The sequence below is a fragment of the Typha latifolia genome, chromosome 2, assembly GCF_019914945.1.
Source record: "Typha latifolia isolate L0001 chromosome 2, TyphaL0001v2, whole genome shotgun sequence".
NCBI classification, from domain to species: Eukaryota; Viridiplantae; Streptophyta; class Magnoliopsida; order Poales; family Typhaceae; genus Typha; species Typha latifolia.
Window position 1 is genome coordinate 2,395,750 of NC_133087.1, and position 16,111 is coordinate 2,411,860.

Consider the following 16,111-nt stretch of genomic DNA (forward strand, 5'->3'; position numbering starts at 1 on the left):
AATCTGACATTTCTCTACGGCACCTTGGGTAACTAAATCCCACAATTTTTTAAATCTAAAGATATTAACTAAGAAATATTATATTAGAAATTTAGAATACTAAAGGTAAATGTTTAAATATTTAGAATACTAACCCGTAGCTGTAGGTCCGACCAACCAATAAGTACATAAATATAATCAACAACATGAGGAAAATTGAAGAAATTAATTAGTAGCCAGTCTCATTCAGCAGACTGCATCAACGGTGTATATAAGCCAAAAAGATAGCTTGTTATGGTTACACACCCTTTACTTTGAAAAATGAAACGACCATATAAAGTATAAATAAGGAACCTGGAAGACATCTTTATCCAACCACGTAGCTGTGATATGTAGCAAAAGAAAACTTCATAAACCCGTTAACCATTGGAATTGTGATTCAAACAGGGCCATCTGACTCCAAATTAAAGGTCAGCTACATATCAAACAGGCATGGTAGTACAAACAATAAATCCGTTTCCATTATATGCTCCCCACTACAAAAAAATGTACAGATGGGCTGTCTATATTGTTAGAATAGAATCACATTGAAAAATGCACAGGCTTTCGAGAAACCATCTGTGTCATTCTAGGAGCAGTTGCAGTTGCAGTTGCAGTTGCAGTTGCAGTTGCACTTGATCTTTCGGGTAAGAGGAATCAGTTAAGAAACTAGCAAGGATAGCAGAGTGGCCTCAAAGTTCAAATATTAGCTCCATGACCAATTTGCCATCAGAATGCAGAATATACCTGCCCAGTATGGTGTAGTGAGTCTAAGAATAAAGGTGATAATCAGACAGAAATCGAGATATAACAGCAAGAATATTCATAAAACGCATTGGTCAATTAAAATTAGATCATCAACTGGAAGACATCTTGTCAGAAAAAGTTCACATAAAGGCTGGACAAGATAGATACGAGGATTGAGTCCGAGTACTAATCAATAGAAAAAATGTAGTTGGGGAACAACCTAGGAACATAGCAAAAATTACTTACGACCTAGGAAAACCAAATTTAGCATATACATCACTTACTAATATGTCATACTAAGACAAAAAGAATCAAAGTTTGAACTAAGGGAAATGGGCATTAAAGTCTCAGAAACCAATTAACATCTGTAACAGAAAAATAATTGAGACGGTTTACCAAATAAAAAATTGTTAAAAATATAGCGAATAGGATAAGATAAGAAAGACTACACATTACATAATTTTACATACAAACTGAGCAGGTGAAATATGTAGGATAGTCCTAACCTTGTCAGACTCGTTATGCTATGATTGTCATTCATAACTTTTGCTTAAAATTTGGCAAAAAGAACCTCTACACTTAGAGGACCCACATAAGCACTTTTTATTCTTCCGAGATTGGAAGTTGCTTCCTATTGCATAACCATCTTGAGCTTCAGTCGGACCATAATCATATGTTAGCTCTGTCATGGGAGGAATGTGCTTAATTGCAAAGAACATGATATGTGGATATTCATCATCACCATGGTCATAAAGAACTGGTTGCCAAAATACATTAGGTGAGCAACTGTGGTTCATAAAGCGAGATATGTTGCCCATATTCTTTGCACTGATGATAATTGACAATGGTTTAGATTTCTCTCTTAAGTCAACACAACTAGGGTCTCCTAGTAACTCTGGTCCATAGTTCCATCTGAAAGTCTGGTCAGCATGCATCGTTTGAAACATATATTCATCCTCTTCTCCATCCTCATCCACTCTTATCTTATCAATAATTTCACCTGTGTATTCACAGATAAAGGTACCTGCGCGAATAGGGTCCCAACAACGAAGACCCCAACCCCGCTCACTAGTCTTGAACACTTCAAAGTGAAGCTGAATACCTTTTTGTGTAAGTCGGTTCCGGCAGTTTACAGAGCAGCAGCATGAGTTGTTACACTCATATATTAAAGGCTTACGACTGACAAGTATCCCATTCGCACTATAAGGTAGGTCACCACCATTTTGTTGTGCACAAGAGCAGTTGGCATCGCCAGGTAGGCATACGCTATTGCACATGCAGCCCTGCAAAGGTCTCAAGGAGGTTATGGGACTCAAGTAGTTCACTTTAGTGGAATATATGAAATGGTTAGGTCCTTTCTCATCATCAACTTCATTTACAAGGCAAACAGGTCTACTTTCCATACCCGAGGATATATCAGGTAGAATAACTTTGCCTCTAGACGATGCATTCTCTCTCCACTTCTCAGCCAGTTTCCATACAGCAATACCATCAGGCTGCCCTGGTTCTCTGAGCAATTTATATTTGAAGACATTAAAACCCGACTTTGCTTTCTCCACCCATGACTCATGTATCTTATAGAGACCATCATAAATGTATATCTTGCCGGTAAGACTGCCAAAATCTTTTACACTACGAATGACTCTAATTTCATTAGCCCTGTGCAAGCTTCTTTCTAAAGCTAGATTACCTCTTTCAAGCTTTTGGTCATCTTTGCTAGAAGAACCCTGCCCACTATAAATAAGAACATCCACATCATCCTCTGTATTTTCATAGACACCAGCTGAAATAATGCAAAGAGCCACAGGGTCCTCTTCGTCGCCAAATCTAGCAGTCATATAATCGATTCCAGCGATGGTCTGAGAATTCAGTCCAACCAAACACATCTCAATTCGAAAGTAGAAAATATCTCCTACCCCAACCCCAGGCACCTGTCCTATCCTCTTGGCCTTATTAGCTCGGAGGTCATTATTCATCATGACGGTGCCAGCCTTCAAGTCCTGGCGTTGTTTCACATCCCTTGCCTCATCTAATTGCATGATCCTTCTCCGAATTGCATCAAATGTCATAAGAATCACCTCCACAGACTCCCAAGGATCATGCAAAGATGAGGTCAATGCTGACAAGTCACTGTCAACTTTCTTAGGCCGTTTGTGCTTCACCTTCTTCCCCTCTGTTTTTGGCATTTCAAAACTGCCTGTCTCATAGCCACTCAGATGAAGAGGCTCCTTAACCTTCCTGCCAGATGCGGATGCTGGACCACTGAACAACGGACTCTTTCCATTTAATGGTGTAACCATTTTGGGTGGTGTTGAAAAGGGCGGGGAATAGTATGCAGATCCTGGAAAGCCATTAACATTGGGACCTTGTCCAGCATGGGGAGCTCCATTTCGACTCTTAAAAGAAACTGGATCAACTGGCTTCTGGTTAAGGTCTTGAGGAGGGGCCGAATTTGGATACAGCGGACAGAAGCCCGAGGAGTACCCAAATTCAGAAGGGGAAGTGAAGGAACCAAATGGCGTGACATAAACAAAGGACGGGCCACTAGGAGGGGAAAATGTGTGGAACCCAAGTGGGGCAGGGAACATTGGAGCCAAAGATCGCAATGGTTTCACATCAAGAACAATTGGATCATTCAATGAAATGGGAGTTTGTCTTGGATACCCATCCATTACGGATTAGTCTTAAGTTTACTTTCAACTGCAGCAGCTTCACTAAGAAAAAAAAAGTTTTATGGTTTATTTCCTTTCTTCTCGTGTTTGGGAGAGAGAGACACTACCACAAAGAAAGCCTTCATTGTCTGGATAAAACTAATCAAAGAAAAGGTTGACCTAGATACAAAGAAGCATATTGAGGTTGAGATAAGACTAAAGATTCGAGTTATACTAAACAGAAGTAAAAGTCAGAGATGACCCATATCAGAAAGAATGCTTCTTGAAGTGAAGAAACAACACAATGATCAAACTTAAATTCGGACAGAAAGAAATCGACCACAGAAAGGAAGAAGATTGAATAAGATAACAAGAAGCAAGAAATCAGTACATGATAAGAACACTTGCAACAAATTAGAATGCCAAAATCGAAGAGTAAGCCCCCCTAAAAAAAGGAGGCCTCGCAAATTCAAGAAGATTGGAATCCTATCAATAGATACTACAGAGAGGTTGAAATAGAACCGATGTATTTCGACATTGATGTTGGGGAGCAGAGATACCTGGGAAGAATAAGCTGATACTTAGGGTTCGGTTCCCCTAAAAGAACAAGCTTTTGGTTAAAAATGGTGGCCTACTGTCTACTGAGCTTTCCTTTCCTTCCTCCTTTTGCTTAAAATGGTTTGGGAATTGGGAAATTTGGACTAATTTTTTGGTTTCTCTCTCTTTCGAATTGCACATTTATGGGGTTCATTCAAGTCATTCATGAATGCTTGACTCACTCTTTTATTGACGAATTTCTGATCAAATTGGGCCTCTTTATAAAATTATTGGGTTAATTACAGTATTACACCTGCCCCTCTAAATTATATCCGATTTTCACGTAGACTCCTAAACTATTATTTTTTTATTACATATCCCTTATAAACTTTAGATATAAGTGAAACAATAATAGAATATGTTTAATGGCCATTATACCCCTACCATTGTTTTCTATCTTTGGTTACGTGTAGGACGAGGTCATCGGCGTGGGAGAACATCGCGACGAGGTCGAAGAAGAGGTGGGTGTCAGGTTCGAGGACAAAGGAGTGAAGGTCGGTGAGGTGGCAAGAAACAAGGGTGGGTCGAGGGCTTAAGGGAGTGGAGAAGGAAATTGAAGAAGTGGGAGTAGGTGGGAATGTTAGGAAGATACCCATGGAAGCAGGGAAGGAAGAGGACGCTGGAGGCAAGAGCAGCGTGAGAGTTGAATGCGATACAACGAATAAGGAGTAATGGAGGAGTTGGGAATAGGAAAGGGAGAAGGAGAAGAGGAGGTCGAGGGAGAAGCGGAGATGATGGCGGTGGAGCTAAGGTCCGATGGCGACGAGGTCATCGGCGGTGGACGTGGAGGAGGAGGTGGTGATCATGATGTAGATAAATGAGAGGAGGAGAATAGAAGAGGGAAGGAGAATGAGGTCGCCGGGGTGGAGGAGGTGGTGACAGAGAGCGAAGAAAAGAGATAACGATGATGATAGAGATAGGAAGGAGGATGAGAGGAGAATGAAAAAGGAGGAGGGCATCTAGGTCATTTCATATATGATATACCCTAACCTAATATGACTACCGCATATGCTAAGTCATCTAATTTAGTTAACGATAGACTAATAAAAGGGTGACTGACATTAAACACATTGAACTTGTTCCCAAGTTTAAGGAAGACATTGTAGTGAAAAATAATTTAGAGATCTTTCTAAAACTCAGGTATAATTAACTTAAAATTATTTATCTAAGTGGCCTACTATCCAAATTTAATACGAAAAGAGGTTTTTCCAATCATAAGACTATATTTATATGACCAACAAAAGGAAATCTTTAAAATAATTAGAGGCAAAATTATCATTTATCTTTTTGTTGATGGCGGACGAATGATTATACTTTGGTTTAGAATAAGGGTGTTAAATACTTAGGTTAACAGTACATAAGAATATCATATAATTAGATCAATCTAGTGAGGTAAAGTGTAATTTCTTATATCTTTTAAATAGTGGTAAACGAGCCGAGCTTACCTGGATCAAACTAGCTTAGCTTTTGTTGAGCTTGGCTTGAATTATTTTTTAATCTAAAATTAACGATCAGACTTGGTTTATTTAATTTCAATCTAAGCTTAATATCAGATTTATTTGAGGAGCAGAGCACGAGCTTTGGATTCAAGTTATATATTAATATCAACCTCAATTCTAGTGCATATATTCCTATAAAGTTAATCGAGCCAAACTCTGTTCTTGGTGAGTGGATCAGTGAAACACGACTATTATTAAATCTTTTGTATAAAGTACACCAAGAAGCTAGCAATTGAAATTAAAAAATATCAAAAGTGAAACCAAGCATCAAAATAGAAAGAAACAAACACTTGTGTAATTGGTTTAAAACTTTGAGAAAAGGAATGCAATTCAAAACCAAAATTACACAAGATTAACTGCAAAAACTGTTCTAACTGAGTGTGCCCCATCAGACCATGTCAGAGTCCCATACTCATACCCCTTCTTATTACTTGCACTCGTAGGAGAGAAGGTGATCTCGTAGGAATTCTTCCTCCATCTCTTTGTAAAGACCAACCTCTCAGGTGATACTTTTACCATGAAACCAGTTGGAGCATCAACAGTGGCAGTGTAATTAGAATTTGGAGGCCCAACATTGGTTACAGTTCTGGTCACACTCACTGCCTGCTTGCCATCAAATCTAGCAATAGATATGGAAGGGTAGTTGATGTTGGAGATGAGCTCTGGTGAGGTAGTCAATGAGCAACTGAAGTTGGTGCCTGAGACCTTCCTGATGACTTGATCCTTGTAGCCATAGTAGCAAAGGAAATGGAGGTAATCTTCAGTGGTGGTCTCAAAGACTAATCCTGGGCTTAGAGCTCTCAGTGGGCTTGTCTCGCCTGCTCCCATGTCATGGTAATTTGCATTGCCTCCTATGCTGTTTGTTAGAGGATTTGCAAGGTTGTTGGTTGTTGTTGCTGCCAAAGAACCAAAAAAAGAGAGCAACTTTATCTACATGAAGTCATGGAAGAATTGAGTGGTGGTATCATGACAAATTGACAGTTACCTGTTGTCATAAGAGCTGATCTTATCATGGAAGGAGACCATTTAGGATGTGCAGATTTGACAAAGGCAGCAGCTCCTGCGACATGAGGGCAAGCCATGGAGGTTCCTGACTTTATGGCAAAGTGTGATGGCTTCTTTCCTACTGGAACAACTCCAATGTCAGCTGAAGGTATCGACGCCGCGAGAATGCCAACTCCTGGAGCCATCACATCCGGCTGATAACACAAACGATTATGTGCATCAGTATATCAATATGCTTTCGATCTGATAGATTATTTAGAAGAATTTATAAGATTTTGAACCTTGAGAATGGCTTCTGTGAGGCCTCCAGGACCTCGGGCCGAGAAGTATGCGACGACTGGTGCTGGTTTGAAATCCCTGACATCTTTGGTTGGGAGGATTACAGCCGTCGGCTTCCTGAATTCATGTCATTCTTGTTAGATTTAGGCCGACTTCTTGGGAAATTTTAGTGTCTGGAAACTTACTTGGTAGAGTTAATGTAGTTAAGTATCTGAACTCCAGCATCATTTCCGATTTCAGAGAATGGAAAGCTACCAGAATCAAATGGCACCCCTTTTTCAGCATCATCAATTAGGATCAGACCTTTAGCTTGAGCGCCTTCGGCAACCAATTTCTTTACTTTTCTTGATACTGTTGGATCATTGTCGACACAAACTACTATCTTTCCAGCAGTCTTACCGGTGTCCAGCGATCCAGGATAACAATTGCTGAAATTTTAGTTAGCAGAGAATTGAAAGTTGTAGTGATTAGATATATGTTAGCGAGAATTTTAGAACCTAAGCAACGACTGCAGCCATTAGACAACTTAAGGATACCTTGCTTCTGATACTGGCGTATATTCTGTTGCTACATCTGCCCCAAGCACAAGAGGGTACTGTAAGGAGTTACTAAGATTGGAGAAGTTTATCGCAAATCCCTGAGAAGCATTACAAGAGCATTTACACTCCTTATTTCTATCAAGAGAGACATCAAATAGGATATGGTTCATCTCATAGAATTTAATGTTCTGCGTGCATGGTTGAGACATATGGAAGCATGATTGTTATCATAAATGAACTCTGATTACCTTCAAAACATTTCCATTGCCAAGAACAATGTTTGACTGGAAAGTTCTGTCAATGCTAGAAGCCGCCACAGTTACGATCCATGGAGCTGAATTAACAACAGTAAAAGGATCTGGTCCATCGTTGCCGCCTGAGCAGACCACCAAAATACCCTTCTGGTTAGCATGGAAGGCACCAAGGGCTATAGGATCACTTAGAAAGTCTGACTGGAAGATGGAGCTCATCCCTATCGATATTGAGATAATGTCGACGCCGTCATTTATGGCATCATCAATGGCTTTCAGCACAGTAGAGCTAGCACATCCTCCAAGAGAGCATGCCTTATACATTGCAATCCTACTTGATGGAGAGCCTCCTCTTGCCACCCCTTGCGCAAGTCCATAGTAGCCAGCATTGTCTACCATTGATCCTGCAGCAGTGGATGAGGTGTGTGTCCCATGGCCGACTGAGTCCCTTGGTGATCCAAAGGAAGTCACCTTATGAATGTCAGAACCATTTGATGGCAATTGAGCTGATTCAGCTTGGCTATAGTATCTTGCACCTATTAGTTTCCTGCAGTGGAGATGTATGCATTATTAACTTACATAAGAGTCAGCTGATAACGAATTTGCTGATATGCTACTGCTAGGAGTTTAATCATGTTTCACTATCTTTTAGATGAAAATTCTAATAGCATTGTGAGTAGTAACTCAGGCTTTCACCTATTGCAGTCAGTCTTTTTAAAATCAGATCCCTCCATACATGTTCCTTTCCATCTTGAAGGAATCTCTCCGATCCCTGCATCGCTGAAACTAGGCGACTCTGGCCAGATACCTGCAGCAGGAGATTGCAAGAAGTCAGAATTAATGGCTCGTTACATGTATCAGGAGCAGACCATTCTAGTTCAATTATAAGTAGAACATTATAGGGAAATATAATTTTGGTCATTTGAAATCTAGAGTAATCATTCTAAATTGATAACCCACTAGCGACAATGTGCAACTGAAGTACCTGTGTCAACAATGCCAATGATAACATCTTTAGATGCACGAAGACGCAGTCTCTCTGATCGAAGGCCTGACTCTGCGTCTAAAAAACCCCAAGAACGCGTTGTATGGAGCTCAAGAATCCGGTCGCGGAACACTGACACAACTCCATCATGGCCTGATTTCAATCATCTAGATTTATTATAAAGACTGCAGTTGCTAATTAGCACATACTATATAGCATCAATGTGCTATAGCCAAAGAAAATAGTCCATTATGAACTGTGCTATGAGGCATAAGTTGGAAAAAGTACTAACCAGATAATAAAGTAGCTTCTTTTTCTGTAAGCAGGGCGGAGAAGCCCTTGAATGCATGATGATAGCTTTGGGTTAGAGATACTCTTTCTTTCTCTTCACTGTCATGATCATATAATGGTGGAACCACAAGTCAGATTAAAAGGCATAGAGTTTGCATTGATCTTGTAAAAACTCATGGCTAATTTTAAGAAAAGAGTGCTACCTTGGAATAATGGACGATAGCATTTTCAAGTGAGCTGCTTGTAGAACCTCTGGGTTCCCATCCTTTGGACTGCTACCCATGTAGACAACATAAGACTGTAGGAAAAATTGGAGTATTATATACTGAGATATCACAAAATATATCTTAAACAATTCAAGCATTGATAAGATATAAACATAATTATAAGGTAAGCTTCTCACATATCAAGCATTTAATTGATCAAGCAAGAGAAGATAGTCCTAACTTTCGCTATAATGATCCAAAGAGAACTCTTAACAGTAGCTAGTAGAGGCATAATCTTTGAAGCTCAAACATAGTTACAGCTATTGCATTTAATTGAAATCTACTTTGGTTTTACCTCGGATTGTTCTGCAGTGGCATGGAGAGAATGAGATGCAAAAAAGATTAAGAGGAACAAACGCAAGAACTCGTTCGCCATGAAAAATGACAAGTTTATTGGTCTAGTAGACATCGAAGCTTAACAAAGTAATGGAAGTGGATGAGTCTATTTATAACAACTTCTTGACATTCTTTTGGCATCAAAGGAATCTGATTCATCTGCACAATCACAACTTTTAGTTGTTAATCTTTTTGTTAGCTCATTACTTCCTTTAGAATTGGATACACTTGGATGTGAACTTCTCTTTTATCTATTTATTTATCATATTTTCTATCTTTAACTTTTAAACATCTACGTCTAAGAGGACTGTACTACTTACTGTGAGATCTGGAACTGACACAAAGCTTTCTTCACAAAGAGGAATGGAATAAGTTTTCTCCCACTTCCAATGAGACCTACATTACTTACCTATAACCAGAAAAGAAAAAGAAAACCTGTGATCACATACAGAATTGAGTTCTGAAAAATGTATAAATTTCCATTCGGTTTCGACGAAATTACGCCATCTGCACTTCCATTCAGATTTTACGTGATATCAATGACAGCTAAATGAAATTGTGCTCGTTGCACAAAGAGATAACTTGCAGTAGTTCTATCAATACTGTACTGTTAGATCATGCACTTTTTCTTTTCCCCTCAGATGGTATCATCTTCTCTTTATCTTTCGGTTTCGCTTACCCATGGCAGAACAATCTTTATTAGACTTGATCCAAGACAGTGATCAGACTGAGAAAGTACCTAGTCTCAAGATGTCAACAATACTCATCAATGAGGCACATGACCAAAAGGAAAGGAGTTGCTACATCCCATAGATTCCCCCCTTGGTCTCTCTCTCTCTCCTTTGCCTCTGTTGCATGCCTTGGCACTTTATTCCATCACAAGCCATGGCCATCTGTATTCCATCTCATCCTCACTAATCCAGCAATGATTTAGCCATCTTGAGGGGGAGCAAAGCCAACCTTAAAGAAGCACTTGGAGCTTTCTCTTTTGTTGATCATCAATAAGATTAAGAAAATTAATAGCAAATCTTTGTCCGTGCATTGTGAACATTTACTACAGTCTCGATTGGTTTGCACGATCTAAAATGCCTACGTATGGCAACAGATTAACAGCATGTGTTCTTGTTCCTTTCGTAGGTCTCAAGGCGATCAAAGAAGCCTTTTCTTTTTCGTTTGGAAAAGCGATAAAAGAAGAATAGAAGCTTGCTCATATGGGTCACCCGACTCACCTCTGTGTGGTTGTTGCATGTGAAAGTATTGAGACTTCTAGTAGCTAGGAACAAATGCAATCCAGAGAAGCCTTTATTTTATATAAAAAAATAGTGTTGGAACAACGAAATGCTTAAATAATATCACAGCAAACACTTTAATCTTCTCGATTTTATTAGTTAAAACAATGAGACAACATTTGCTAATACCAATTATTTAGCTTAAGTCAAATAGAAAATTTACACCTTTGACCCCTCCAATGGGGCAAAGTGCGGTGAAGTTTCAACTAATGTGGGGCCGAGACCTCATGACCTAGTGTTTACGCGTGGAATGGGAGGACAAGACTTTGACTTAGTTATTGACTCAAAATCAAGAGGATGATTTTTTTTCTTTTTCTTTTCTTTTTTCTTTAAATTGGGTATGTTTCTCGTTTATCATTTGTTTGAGATGGTTTAGTGGCCATTTCTTGGGAAATCTCTGCGGGAACTACTCATGGGAAATCTCTGCGGGAACTTTGCTTCAGGTAAGGAACTCTATAGTGTTAACTGGAAGCCTGTTAGATACTATTCTTTTTGCAAGGAATTTAAGTATGTAATAAAGTTCTTTGTAGCCGTTGTTGCGTTCACTATTAGGCTTATTTAATAATTAATATCTGCAGAAGATCCAGTGCCCAGAAATAGGATTTCCAAGTTGAAAAGATCAAGTAAAGCAACAAGTACTAACTTAGGCAGTTCAATTCCAACATCTAAAGTTGATGTATCATCTGCAATCAGTTTGAAGTCCTTCAGCTTGGATGATCTCAAGATTGCCACTAAAGATTTCAGTTGGAATTCATTTCTCGGAGAAGGGACACTCGGGGTTGTCTACAAGGGATGGATTGATAGGAAAACCTTTGCTCCTACAAGACCAGGAGTTGGAACTGCTGTTGCTGTTAAGAAACAGAAATTGGGAAGCTTGCAAGGACACAAGGAATGGCTGGTATAGCTATTTTTCAGATTAGATACTTATAAGTTGCTTTTTTTTTTCCCGATTACCAAAGGTGAATTGTACTTCTTACTTTCACTTTGATCACTGTGTCTGCAGTCAGAAATCACCTACTTGGGCCAATTTCACCATGAAAATCTTATAAAGCTTGTTGGTTACTGCTCAGAGTTTAATAGCAAACTTCTTGTTTATGAGTACATGCAGAGAGGCAGATTGGATAATCATCTATTTAGAGGCATAGTATTTAATCTTCTCTCTTTATATGTAGGCTTATTAATTTAAGGGTTTTCGAAAAAAAGATTGAAAATTTATGTCATCTATTTTCTCCTAGTTTTTTAAAATTGTGACAAATAGTAGTTGTAAGCACACACCTTTTATCATCAAATTGTACACACTGCTAATTTTTATTGCGAATTTCATCTGTCGTAGGAGGAGCGCAGCTGTTTTCTTGGACCGTACGAGTCAAAATAGCCATCGATGTCGCTCGAGCATTGTCATTCTTACATAGCTTGGAAACTCCTGTAATCTACCGTAATCTGAAGGCATCTGATGTTCTCCTGGATTCTGTATGTCTTTATTTATACAGAAGAAAAATGTAGCTGCCCTCATCAATTTTCTGTTATGTGTTGAAACTTAAGGAGAAACTACTTGCAGGATTTTAAAGCAAAACTCTCGGATTTTGGCCTAGCTAGGAATGGTCCTACTGGAGATGAGACTCATGTGTCTACTAGAGTGGTTGGAACTCATGGTTATGTTGCTCCAGAATATCTTGCAACAGGTTATATTATAGCTTAAATAACCTGTCCTGGCATACATGTGATCCCATCTCAGAAATCTAGTACTAGATGACAGTTAACCTTTGCCTCTGATTTCTCTTCTGTCATTGCTTTCTGCAATGGAATAGTATGATGTTATGCCTCAATATGTGTTGCAATTTACCTTACTTTCGGCTTCTGCTTTCATATTAGTGCCTATAACAGATGTCGCCTGGCTCCAATTTTAGTTCCCTTTGTAAATAACATCAATACATTTTGCAGTTCCTCAATTATAAGTCAAATACGGTTTACGTCGATAAAATTTGATGGACTATTTGTATATGTAGAACTAGTCCTTTGTCGATCTTTTTACACGATAAGCTTTTCTGTTCCAGGTCACTTGACTGTGAAGTGTGATGTCTACGACTATGGGATCCTGTTGTTAGAATTGCTCTCTGGAAGGAAAGCAGAGTCATTTTATACTGAGAAAAGAAAGATAAAAATGGATGCAAGACTTGAGGGTCAGTGCTCAAAGAAAGAAGCACGAGTTATCTACGTTCTTGCTTTGCGATGTTCAGATGGGGATCCGAGAAAGAGGCCAAACATGACAGAGGTATTAACCACACTAGAAGGGCTTCACAAATCTGAAGCCATGCCATTGCCCAGAGTTGATCACTCAAGGAATCAGAATTTATGAACCTGAACCAGCTTCAGTATGTAGTTGAATAAAATGCATATATTGCATAACATGCCACTTTACTTGAATAGAGTTACCAGATTAGAAGACTGTAACTCCAATTTGAGAGCAGTTGATACTGGCTTCATCCAATTTAATGCCTTCTTAATTTCTCCATTCAGAAGTTTCTCTTCCTTTATTTATTGCTGCTGCTGCGGTTGCTGAATTTGGTAAACTTGACATTTTGATATCTTTGGCCGTGAAATTTAATTCTTCCATAATCAATGCCACCACATAGAGAACCTGATGCTTCTTTAAATTTAGTGAATAATATTAATGAAAATATCACTAGAATTGAAGCCAATGAGGCCGTAGGTAATTGTTCTTGTACAAGCTAAAAGCTAAAAGAAGTAAGTAAAAGATCTTTCTTTCTTTCTTTCTTTCTTTCTTTCTTTCTTTCTGTGAAAAAGAAAGCACTCAAAGAAAGAGCAGTTAATTATATGTGAGTCCAAAATATGACACAAAATGAACCCAAAAGTGAGGAGCTACCTAACCCACTTCAGCTTGTCATGTCACTGCCTAAACTTCTTCAAAACTAACAACCACACCAAATCCAAATCTAATTCGCCTCATCATCGCCGCAATCATTATCTCTACTGACAACCAGATGATCTCTGCACACTATCTTTGTCGTCATCGCCCTCTTCTTCACGATCTTCCTCCAAGCCTGAACACACCTCAGAGGACACCAATTTGGGCGGCGCCAAATGCGTTCAACCACCCCTTGCAACTCCCCTACAACCTCCCCCATTAATGGCCTCCTCTCCGCCACCTCCGAAACGCACCGCGCCGCGACGCTTAGTATCCGGGCCACCGGCTTCTCCATGTCGGCCAGGGCTACTCTCCGGTCGCAGACGTCGGCGTACCGGTGAGCTCGAATCATCGGGGCAGCCCACGCGACAATTGAGGAAGGATCACCGTCCATGTCCATCACCTTCCTAGAGCTAACGAGCTCTAATAAGACCACCCCAAAGCTAAACACGTCGTTCTTGGGGCCCAACTGTCCCGACTCGGTGTAACATGGATCCAAGTAGCCTATAGTCCCCGCCGGCACGGCGGGATCCATCGACGGCGGCTTGTCGTCTCTCACCGAGAGGCTGAAGTCGGCCAGCCGTGCGTTAAATTTATTATCCAGCAATATATTCGCCGATTTAATGTCCCGGTGGATGATCGACGGCGAGGCCTCGTGGAGCGCGAGAACAGCGCGGGCGATCTGGAGAGCCATGGCGGCGCGCCGAGGCCAACCCGGCGGCGCCGAAGATGCGTGGAGGAGGTCATGAAGAGAGCCATTTGGCATGAACTCCATGATCAGAAGCTTGTCTGTTGATCCATGGCCATGAGTACTCACACCTATAAGATTGACAACACTTGGGCTGTTGATGGATCCAAGTATGTTGATCTCATTCTCTAGCTTTGAATCACCTTGAATTGATTTGAACCCAGGCGATGGCTTCTTCACTGCTACAAGCTTGCCATCCTTGAGGATGCCTTTGTAGACACTCCCATGGCTCCCCTTCCCTATTAGCCTCTCAAGAGAGAAGCCATTTGTGGCTGCTTCAATTGCTTCATAGCTGAACTCTTTCATTTGAGCACTTCTCGATTAACTCCTCCTCCTCCTCTTCTTCTTCTCTAGTTGTAATTGGAGTAGAAAGTGGTGGAGGAATATTGACCACCTTGGTGCAATAAGGTAAAAGCCAAAAGCAAACTGTAATAAAGGTTTGGGATAGCAAATAAAGAAGGCAAAAGCAATGCTATATGAGAGGAGGAGCTAAAGCTGCAACTGCTCGTTGGTCCCCCAAAGAATAAGCAGTGCTGTATGGATTCCCCTTTTTTATATAGCTCAAATATTATATTAAAACATTCAAAGTGGTTGTGTTCATCCTTATGTTGTGAATATATAATTCCTAATGAGTCATGCCTAGAAATGCCATCAGAAAGTAAATAGAGGAGAGAGGTTTATTTCTAACAATAATAATGTGTATAATTAGAGCATTGAGTAAAGTTAGGAACTTTTCTAGGGAATTTTGACAATGATGAGCTTCAATTTCTTTGAATTGATGCATATGAACAGGCGAAAACACTGCTAAAATTCTAGGATGTCTACGTTCTTCTCTCCACCCTGCTTTTTTCCTTCCAAGGTGCTTTGATCTGTTCTCTTGATAGAGATATCTCCGATTCCATCCCTTATAAGCAATCCACTCATTTTACTTATCACAAGAGGGTGGTAAGTGGAGATATATAAGATTCTTTCTTTGTGTTTGATGAAATGCCTGTAAAGGTAGAGATCCCATAATTTACTCCATAATGGCCGAATATTTCAAGATATGACTTCAAGCATGCATTTTCTTTGAAAAGTTTGAGAATAAATCAATTGTTTAGCTAAGACTGACTGTTGTTGTAGATTAAAGCAACCATATCCATTCGAGTAGTTGCCTAAAGGTTAGGTGTGTGAGTACGGCCCACCAACTCAATGCTAATATTAATGAGAAACATAGATAATAATTTTAATGCACCATTCTGGATTACAAACTTTTTATATATATAAAAAGTACGTAGACGAAGAGCTTAATTAATACTACTAATAAAATTCATACAAACTCCATAATTTTTTACTAGTAATATTAGTCGAAATCCTCCTCTCTCTCTCTCTCTCTCTTACTTGTTGAACATCACATCTATACTGCCGCGTCCTACCCGGCCCACTTCATTGATGTGAATGGTAGTTAGTGGGAGAAGATTTAATGAGTTTTCTTTTTTGACATCTTCATCATCAAAGAATAAATCTTTATTAATTGACTTTAGTTTTGATCCTAACCTACCTCTAGCAACATTCTCGTTAGCTTGTACGTTTCATCTTCTACTTTTTTAATTCCCTATTTTTGAGGAGTCCTGCACGAGATTCATGCGACAATTTGGAAAGAAAAGTTGCAAATTATAAAACTTGATGAGGATTTTATAACGAT

At 39.6% G+C, this 16,111-nt stretch overlaps 4 protein-coding genes across 4 annotated transcripts; 1 reads left to right on the forward strand and 3 right to left on the reverse strand.

The window, feature by feature from the left end:
- Positions 1-370: 370 nt before the first annotated feature.
- LOC140782884 (histone-lysine N-methyltransferase, H3 lysine-9 specific SUVH1-like) lies at positions 371-4,163 on the reverse strand. The gene is made up of 2 exons (XM_073129733.1): positions 1,272-4,163; positions 371-765 (listed from the first exon to the last, which is right to left on the reverse strand). The coding sequence occupies exon 1, from the start codon at positions 3,435-3,437 to the stop codon at positions 1,299-1,301; it is 2,139 nt and encodes a 712-aa protein (XP_072985834.1). The 5' UTR covers positions 3,438-4,163; the 3' UTR covers positions 371-765; positions 1,272-1,298.
- Positions 4,164-5,682: 1,519 nt separating this feature from the next.
- On the reverse strand, positions 5,683-9,542 carry LOC140781216 (CO(2)-response secreted protease-like). The gene is made up of 11 exons (XM_073127107.1): positions 9,424-9,542; positions 9,066-9,160; positions 8,864-8,961; positions 8,572-8,724; positions 8,283-8,394; positions 7,584-8,133; positions 7,333-7,433; positions 6,982-7,224; positions 6,799-6,913; positions 6,498-6,711; positions 5,683-6,408 (listed from the first exon to the last, which is right to left on the reverse strand). Exons 1-11 carry the CDS (start codon positions 9,535-9,537, stop codon positions 5,855-5,857), a joined length of 2,349 nt encoding a protein of 782 aa, XP_072983208.1. The 5' UTR covers positions 9,538-9,542; the 3' UTR covers positions 5,683-5,854.
- Positions 9,543-11,067: 1,525 nt separating this feature from the next.
- On the forward strand, positions 11,068-13,272 carry LOC140781218 (probable serine/threonine-protein kinase PBL11). The gene is made up of 6 exons (XM_073127113.1): positions 11,068-11,196; positions 11,332-11,651; positions 11,757-11,892; positions 12,087-12,223; positions 12,312-12,435; positions 12,808-13,272. The coding sequence occupies exons 1-6, from the start codon at positions 11,166-11,168 to the stop codon at positions 13,107-13,109; spliced, it is 1,050 nt and encodes a 349-aa protein (XP_072983214.1). The 5' UTR covers positions 11,068-11,165; the 3' UTR covers positions 13,110-13,272.
- A 227-nt stretch (positions 13,273-13,499) lies between these two features.
- On the reverse strand, positions 13,500-15,008 carry LOC140781219 (serine/threonine-protein kinase-like protein At1g28390). Its single transcript, XM_073127114.1, has one exon. It carries the CDS (start codon positions 14,731-14,733, stop codon positions 13,708-13,710), a length of 1,026 nt encoding a protein of 341 aa, XP_072983215.1. The 5' UTR covers positions 14,734-15,008; the 3' UTR covers positions 13,500-13,707.
- Positions 15,009-16,111: the final 1,103 nt, after the last annotated feature.